The following is an 8,756-nucleotide window of genomic DNA, read 5'->3' on the forward strand; positions in this document are numbered from 1 at the left end:
TCCAGGCTTATGTTCATGGGGGTAGACGGCCTTGACAGAACGGTTCACATTAAAATCATCACAGAACCCAGCATCAGTCAAACTCTCGACATCATGGACATTGACAACGAACCATCCTGGATGGACCCGATTATAGAATTCATCACAAACGGAAGTCTACCGAGCGATGTCAGGTTGGCCAGAAGCATCAGAGCCCGAGCTCCTAGGTACTGCATGATCAGCGGTGTCCTTTTCCGCAGAAGTATTACTCTTCCGGACCTAAGGTGTCTCAGGCCATCAGAATCATCCCAGGCCCTTGCTGAAGTTCATGAAGGTGTGTGCGGGAATCATCAAGGAGCCAGGGCCTTGGCCTTTAAACTCGTACGATATGGATACTACTGGCCAACTATGAAAAAAGACGCCTCAGAATATGTTAAAAATTGTGATAAGTGCCAGAGGTTTGGCAATATTATCCACTCACCAGCCGAGGACCTCACCAACATTAACTGTTCGGCCCCGTTTGAACAATGGGGAGTTGACATCCTCGGCCCCTTCCCTGTGGCAAGAGGTCAGTTAAAGTTTGTTGCTGTAGCAGTAGAGTACTTCACAAAATGGGTAGAGGCCGAACCTCTCGCCACAATATCAGAGCCCAAGCTAAGAGCCTTCACTTGGAGGTCTATCATTTGCAGGTTTGGGATACCAAAGGTCCTCATCACCGACAATGGCAGGCAATTTGACAACCAACAGTTTAGAAACTTTTGCTCAAACCTTGGGATTGATCACCGTCTGACGTCAGTTTCGCATCCTCAGAGCAACGGTCTAGCCGAGGTAACAAATCGAATCATATTGCAAGACCTCCGAACAAGAATAAGTGATGCTAGGGGTTCTTGGTCCGACGAGCTGCCTTCTATACTTTGGACGTACAGAACAACTCATAGGACAACCACAGGAGAAACCCCTTTTATGTTAGCCTATGGCGTTGAAGCAATGGTCCCAGTGGAAATTAGACTGCCAAGCCATAGGAGGCTCGTGCCAGAAACCTCGGAGCATACAACTGAACATCTTGATCTCTGGGAAGAAGTACGGGAGCAAGCCGCTATAAAAGTGGCCTCTTACCAAGCAAAGACAGCAAAACATTTTAATCGCAAAGTCAAGGCTCGGAGGTTCAGAGCTGGCGATTTGGTCTTGAGGAGGGCCGAAGCAGCAGGCCACCCCCCAGGGAAGCTCGGGCCCGTCTGGGAAGGGCCCTTTGAAGTCATACGGCAGGTTCGCAAAGGAGCATACAGCCTAAGAGACACTTCGGGTAGACCCCTTCCGAGGCCCTGGAATGCCGACAATCTGAAAATATATTACAAGTAAAATTCTCGACGCCTTTGAGGAGATTTTCTTTTTCTGCATTTTATTTCTAGTTTAGCGGGCCTGCGTGCCCATGCATGTTTTCCGTTCTCTTTTGTAATGAACTACGTTCGGCTTGATCCCGTTTGGGTACGTAGGCAGCTTGGATGCAATATAAATCCAAGTCCAGTCCAAACAATTAATAAATCCAGACATCGGGTATAACAGCCCCTCCAAGCCTTGCCCTCAAGCAAGCCCCCTCAAGCCTTGTCCTTGACAAGCCAATTTAAGTCTTGCCCCCGAGCAAGCCAATTTAAGCCTTGCCCTCAAGCAAGCCCCTTCAAGCCTTGCCCTTGACAAGCCAATTCAAGCCTTGCCCCCGAGCAAGCCAATTTAAGCCTTGCCCTCAAGCAAGCCCCTTCAAGCCTTGCCCTTGACAAGCCAATTCAAGCCTTGCCCCCGAGCAAGCCAATTTAAGCCTTGCCCTCAGGCAAGCCAATTCAAGCCTTGTCCTTGACAAGCCAATTCAGGCCTTGTCCTTGACAAGCCAATTTAAGCCTTGCCCCCGAACAAGCCAATTTAAGCCTTGCCCTCAAGCAAGCACCAAAGCCTTGCCCTACGCAAGCACAAAAGGCCTTGATCATATGCTCAAGTGTAAACCATTAAAGTAGGGGGACATACAAAAATCCCACATTATTTTGGACAATCCTCGAGGATGTCACATTACAACTTTTTAAAGATAGTGTGCTCGAGGATTACTCGAGGATGTCACATTACAACTTTTTAAAGTTAGTGTGCTCGAGGATTACAGTCCTCGAGGATGTCACATTACAACTTTTTGAAGTTAGTTTGTCCTCGAGGATGTCACATTACAACTTTTTAAAGTTAGTGTGCTCGAGGATTACAGTCCTCGAGGATGTCACATTACAACTTTTTGAAGTTAGTTTGTCCTCGAGGATGTCACATTACACTTTTTGAAGTTAGTGTGCTCGAGGATTACAGTCCTCGAGGATGTCACATTACAACTTTTTAAGTTAGTGTGCTCGAGGATTACAGTCCTCGAGGATGTCACATTACACTTTTTGAAGTTAGTGTGCTCGAGGATTACAGTCCTCGAGGATGTCACATTACAACTTTTTAAGTTAGTGTGCTCGAGGATTACAGTCCTCGAGGATGTCACATTACAACTTTTTTAAAGTTAGTGTGCTCGAGGATTACAATCCTCGAGGATGTCACATTACAACTTTTTCAAGTTAGTGTGCTTCCTCGAGAATGTCACTCAATTTTTAAAGTTTGGTTGTGCTCGGGACTACGGTCCTCGAGAACGCCTCAATCTTTAAGACTAATTGTTCTCGAGGTTTACAGTCCTCTAGAATGTCACATCATCATATTTTTATTGTTGCTCGAGAATGTACGTCTCACCTTTTAATCCCTCAAACACGCTCGAGTTGTGGAATCCTCGAGTAAACACTTCAATATCGCGCGAGCAGTAAAGTTTCGAATTTGATTGCTCGATTGTATGGAGTCCAAGAGGTCGAGATAAATAGTTCGAATAAATTAACTGAACATACATAGTCCTCGACCAATCTACATTGTCAAAATTAAACAAAAAATTACAAAGGATCGGGGTGGGGAAGTCATCCAATGTGGCCGAGAGGAGGATCGAGGTTGCTGATGTCGATCTCAACGTCGTCCTCAAGACCATCCTCATCATCTCCACCAGATCCTCCTCCATCTTCCGAACCCGAGAGCTCCAATGTATCAGCAATGGAGGGCACCATCTTCAGGTCATCAGGAGTGACGTCGGGCAATTTCTGCCTGAGGAAGGCCCGGGCTTCTTTCAGAGCATGGAAGTACGCCCCCGACGCATACTCCCCTTTTATCTTGTCGCAGTCCTCGGAGGTTTTAAACTCCTCCCAAGCCCTCTCCCTGACAGCCTCGAGCTCGCGCCCGAAATCCTCTGACTTCTGGATGAGCTCGAGCCTCGCGCCCTCGATCTCATCCTTTGCTGCAACCAAGTCATCCCTGGCCTTTGCAGCCTCCTTCCTCGCGTCATCACGCTCCTTCAACAAGACCTCGACCTGAGCCTCGAGGTCTTGGATCCTGCTGTCCTTAGAGGCCATGGACGTCTCGACCCCAGCTGCCCTCTTGGCCTCCTCGAGCCCTTGCAAAGAGAGTCCTCGAGCTATACTCAACATCTGAAAAAAAAAATGAAAATGAAAGTGGTGTTAAGCTCGACCAAGAAACTCGAGGCTGAAGTCAAAGGTTCGAAGATTACCTTCACTGTGAGACCCTCGAGGACCCTCATCCCATCCTCGAGCTTGACCTCCTCTTTGTATTTATTCACGAGCTCAGGAGCGAGGTGGCAAGTCTCAAAGTCCCCGGTGAGAGATGGGTCGTCGTCGAGGTCAACCACTTCCGAAGGAGGCCGAGGAGTGACGACCCGAGGAGTGGGAGACCTGAGGTTCGGTTGCTGAGGGGTCGAGACTGGTGGATCCGCTCGAGAAGTTTCGCCAGGCCCCCTTGCACCCTCAGGAGTCCCTCGAGGCCTCTTCTTGCTTTTCTTCCTCGGGAGCTGTCCTTGTGGATGAGCGCTCCCCCTTGAGCTTACAAAATTCCGAAGGGCCCGAGGATCAAAAGACATACCTGCAAAAATTTATCAACATTTTAGAACGAGCACAAGGTCAGGATATTTTTCAAAAAATAATAATAATTAAACATCCCTACCCTCGACGCCTCTAATATCTGCCAGGTCTATAACCTCTTCCCCAATCTCCTTCATCGTCGAGAAAAGGGGGCTGAGCCCGACCAGCATCCTCCTATGCTCTTCCAAAACATCCGGATACACCTGGCCCTCACAGAACTTCTCGGCGTCGGGGATTCCCCAATCAGGCCAGAAAGGAAGATCGGGTTCTTGGGCTATAACATAAAACCACCCCTCCCTCCATCCCTTCAAGGAGCTCGCCATCCTTGGGACTTTAAAACCCCCAATCGTCGAGAGATAACCAAAACAAGTGTATCGAGGATGCTTCTTAAGCTCGAACACTAATTTGCTGAGGCTAATGTTGGGCTCGATACCTAAGTATCTACATGCTATAAAAAAATAAACGAGCATTCTCCAGGCGTTGGGCACTAACTGCCCCGGGCACATGGAGTGCTCGACTAACAGAGCAATAAAGAAAGGGTGAAGGGGCCACCTAAAACCAGCCTTAAGGGTCTCCCTGAAAATAACAAACTCCCCTCGTCGTGCTCGGACAATCCTATCCTCGGGGTCTGGGAATCTAACATCGCAGTTAGGTATTATACCGTATTCCCTAGCTGCAGCTATGACTGTGTGCTCTTTAAGCCTACAGGGCTCGTCGGGATACTCAAAAACCATATTAACCTGGGCCTCGGGAGTAGCCTCTAGGGGAATAGCCGTCGGTATTATCGAGGTCCCTACGTCCTCACTACTGCTAGAGCTACTAGAAGATTCTCGACCCTCACTACTCGACATCACTTAAGAAACTTAAGACCTAGCTTATGAATAACTTAGAGTCTCGAGCCTTACCTGGAATTCCCGACGACTTGAGAAGTTCCCAAAAGTGTTTTTCTCGAGCACGACCTCGCAAAACTCTGATTTACAGTGGGTAAAAGTGAAAAATGATGGTGAGATCAATAGTATTTATAGGTGAAAACGATGGGAGGCCAAAGGTCGCTATCTACGACCGTCCATGAAGACACGTGTCACAATCCAAGCCACTCTCTGCAACGGTCATTTCTCGACCTATATCATCAGCCATCACTTCTCGACGAAGGCTCGAGAAATGACATAACCCATGTGCACCCCATCCTAAGAGCTCGATCTCTAGGACGAGTGCACGGGGGCCAGTGACTATGCCAATATTGATATACCCGAGGAGAGTATCCCCGAGGACTCAATACATACCCCACCTCATTTCTCTCCCTATGGTCCTCGGGGTAACCCAAGTCCTCGAGGTATCGTAGTCGTCGAGATACCTCGAGGACACGTTTACCTTCCCTAAATGTCCTCGAGAATAGTCCTCGAGACATACACCACCAACATGCCTCGTAAGACCTGGGTACCTAACTAACAAACCTAAACACCCAAGGATTTTACATCAACCCTTACACCACTTGTCAAACAATTCCATTACAAGTAGGATACTCTTTATAATAGAAATTCCCTTGGATAAAAACATCCAACCAACACAATCCTACTAGGAGTACACTACCTACTCCTATAAAAGCAGAGCCTTGGGCCATTATTCAGGTACGTTTTTACATTGTTCTTCAGCACATAGCCTCACGCATATATCTCCCTTTCTGACTTAAGCATCGGAGGGGCGACGAGAACACACCTCGTTGCCTTTGTTTCAGGTATCGGAAGATCACGTTCGTGCTCATCATCAGTCATCAAGCTCGGAAAATCTACAGGTACGATTTTTGGTAGCATCATTACCCATCATATCAAGCTACTATATTTGATTTTTAATCTTTTGTACGAAATTTATAACGATTATATATTTTTTATTTTTTTTTATTTTTACACTATTGTGGCTCAAACGAGGATATAGATTGAAAAAGGAGGAGGTACAAATTATAAGATTTTGATTCAATTAAGCCCTTGTTTGAGGTTTGGAATCAATATTTCTCATAAGACACGTGCTTCGAATCTTGAGAGACGTAAAACTACGCACGAAAAATCCAATAGGTTGTTAGACATTGGAATCATGATCAGAAATAAAAATGTTCAATTTTCAAACGAATTCCATATGCAAAATGATCAATCCAAACCAAATTGATATGTCCCCACAAATCAACTGATTCAATAATTTTTGTTGATTCAAAATTCTTGTTAGAGCAAGAGAAGTGAGATTCAATAATTCTAACCGAATGAAACATAGATAGATGACCAAATTAAGCATACGTTTGACCTCCACTTGTTAAAAACTTATTCTCAACCACACAATACATATGATTACAACTTTTATCCACTTTTCAACTACACATTTATCGACTTTTATTAAAACCTACTAAAATTATGATTTTTATCTATAATATATTAAATATCACGTCAAAGAAGAATCATTTTTTGAATGATTTCAACTCCCCTACAATTCAATTATTTCAATAATACCTTACTTTTCATTTTTCGATATGTAATAAATATTACAAAATGATTATCATTTATTAAATTTGTTTGATTAATTATCAATTAATTAACATTCACATTAATTCAAATTCAATGAATTTTCACTTGATGAATCTTGAATTACATGAATTTATTTCATATATCTAAAAATTTTAATGAGTATTTAAATTTATGTATTAACAATTAATTTTCATATATAAAATGTAATATAAAAAGATTACTCATTTATAATATTTCATCATTATAAAAATTTGAGTCATAGAAATTGAATTTTGAAAGTACAATTTGAATCTAATTTTATTCTCTTAAATTTCTATGCTACCTTATATTTTCTTTAATTCGTACGAGACTCATCAAATCCTCCAACAAATTGGTACAAAATATTACTTTTACATCACTTGTAAACTATTTTAGAATAACATGCAATGCAAATTCAACTTTGCCCAGTATAAATAAATAGGCTAAAATTTTAGAAAGATTGTACTTCAATTACCAACGGATTTCTGCCTTGAAATGATACATTTTAGAAAATTAAGATGAAACATCCTAACGTTTCGATAGATTAAGGAAATTAAATTATAAGCAAGTTCATTCTTAAAGTCCAAAAGCCACTCTTTGCAAATAATCGGGGCGTCTTTTGCTGGGCATCCGAATTAGCCCTGTAATCTGCAGCTCTGTAATTGCCCTGCAAAACTCTGCTCTGTACAATATAGTGTCAAGGAGTTCCACAAGAAAATCCGTGTTGAATTCTAAGAATGACAGACAAATAATGTGTACAACGGAATGAATATCAAAAGGATACTGAATCGACGCATCACTTCTGTTGCAAGGTTCAATGGAACCTTTCCGTTTCTTAGGTGATGGTGACAGCCTCAACCTCTGTTTGGCTTTCGAACCAGGATGAGAAATGATTGATTTGAATGACTGAAACCAGTCGTGAAGATTGATGAGATCGCCATGCTCTTGAGTAAGGGTATACCTATGACACAAAAAGAAGATAAATTCAATGCTCGTGCTGCCATAGAGATTGAGGGAGACTTTGTTGAAGATTTTAACAGTTTAAGTTTTTAGATGAGTTGGTTTATCAGGTAGAATTCATTGTCATTGAAACTTATTTGCAAACAAGCAAGATAAGAAAAAGGTAACTGGAACCATATAGTTCTTGGAGAAGCTGCAAAATGTCAATTATGCCAGAAGATAGTTTTCTCTGTAGATCCTTGAGATAATGTGTTAAGGATTTAAATTTGATCCGCAGTAAAAGATTTCCGTAGACCAACATTTTCATCTGATCAACAGTCAGATTATAGGCAGATCCTAACACGATATTCCCAGAAGAAATGATAGTGTCTGAAGGAATGCGATGGATGGTATTACTCACAGTATGGAGGTATCATGCATGGATGGTGATGGCATACTGCCATTCTTGCTGCAGCAAGAACACTTGAGGAATTTGTGAGACTCCAAAAGGTCGGCTTGAATTCTTCTTCTAGGATCTCCAATCAAAGCCTATCATAATGAAAATTAAATAGTAAGAAACGAGAATATCAATATGCATTATTCAAAAATTTCAGAGTAAAGTTCTTAACAAAAATTGATTTTGACCTTCTAACTTGAGTTGTCTTCACATAGATATTACTCAACTTTAACTTGACTCCTTTCATTTATTGATGATCAGAATTGCATAAAATATTCAACTGTAAACATTTCTTTTTTAAAATTCTCTCCCTTTCTTTCTACTCTTATGGAGTCCATTGTCTAAAGTAATATTTCAAGGAACTTAAAAAGAAGAATTATAAACACTTAACTGTTCGAAGTTTGTCAACATTATCAAAGAAGACAATTTCATTGAAAGGTATACTTTCAATGGGCTGCATATATCGCCTGATCCATAAGAAAGGGATTGCATGTTAGAAGATGTTTCTATAAGAACACAAACAGCGGTGTGTACATCTCAAATATGATACCACTGGCATGTTATAGATATCAATAGAACAAAAATTTTAGGCTCTTGATTTTAAGAATCGAGCTACGTTATAAATGTATACTATTAGGTTTCACATTTCAAAATCCAATTTTTGCTTTTACCTTACACAAGCCAGCCAAATTGTGGTTGTCTGAGTCATACTAAGCAGCCAGTGATATCAGCCAAATACAAAATATATGATATAACAAGCCTCAATAGAACTCAAGTAAAAACTCAAAATGACGTTACAAAAGACTAAATCATTGCTTACAGCAGAATTTGCGATAATCGACCTATAGGATGTTTATTTGTTGATACCTAAAA

The 8,756-nt window shown here is 42.0% G+C and overlaps 2 protein-coding genes across 2 annotated transcripts; both read right to left on the reverse strand.

Moving 5' to 3' along the window:
- Positions 1-2,583: 2,583 nt before the first annotated feature.
- On the reverse strand, positions 2,584-3,978 carry LOC111399647. The gene is made up of 2 exons (XM_023027082.1): positions 3,593-3,978; positions 2,584-3,512 (listed from the first exon to the last, which is right to left on the reverse strand). Exons 1-2 carry the CDS (start codon positions 3,956-3,958, stop codon positions 2,952-2,954), a joined length of 927 nt encoding a protein of 308 aa, XP_022882850.1. The 5' UTR covers positions 3,959-3,978; the 3' UTR covers positions 2,584-2,951.
- A 2,912-nt stretch (positions 3,979-6,890) lies between these two features.
- LOC111399648 (origin of replication complex subunit 3-like) lies at positions 6,891-8,725 on the reverse strand. Its single transcript, XM_023027083.1, has 5 exons — positions 8,555-8,725; positions 8,275-8,350; positions 7,848-7,975; positions 7,272-7,448; positions 6,891-7,169 (listed from the first exon to the last, which is right to left on the reverse strand). Exons 1-5 carry the CDS (start codon positions 8,590-8,592, stop codon positions 7,064-7,066), a joined length of 525 nt encoding a protein of 174 aa, XP_022882851.1. The 5' UTR covers positions 8,593-8,725; the 3' UTR covers positions 6,891-7,063.
- Between the last annotated feature and the right edge of the window lie 31 nt (positions 8,726-8,756).

The sequence above is a fragment of the Olea europaea genome, chromosome 9, assembly GCF_002742605.1.
Source record: "Olea europaea var. sylvestris chromosome 9, O_europaea_v1, whole genome shotgun sequence".
NCBI lineage: Eukaryota > Viridiplantae > Streptophyta > Magnoliopsida > Lamiales > Oleaceae > Olea > Olea europaea.

What these genes read in the sequence shown, in the direction of transcription:
- LOC111399648 (XM_023027083.1), bottom strand. Translation starts at nt 8,592, where the DNA reads ATGACTCAGACAACCACAATTTGGCTGGCTTGTGTAAG. An exon ending in ATGCATGATACCTCCATACT is followed by an intron (nt 7,449 to 7,847) that starts GTGAGTAATACC and finishes TTTGTGTCATAG; the next exon opens with GTATACCCTTACTCAAGAGC. An exon ending in AGAAGTGATGCGTCGATTCA is followed by an intron (nt 7,170 to 7,271) that starts GTATCCTTTTGA and finishes TATATTGTACAG; the next exon opens with AGCAGAGTTTTGCAGGGCAA.
- LOC111399647 (XM_023027082.1), bottom strand. Translation starts at nt 3,958, where the DNA reads ATGTCTTTTGATCCTCGGGCCCTTCGGAATTTTGTAAGCTCAAGGGGG. An exon ending in TCGAGGGTCTCACAGTGAAG is followed by an intron (nt 3,513 to 3,592) that starts GTAATCTTCGAA and finishes TTTTTTTTTCAG; the next exon opens with ATGTTGAGTATAGCTCGAGG.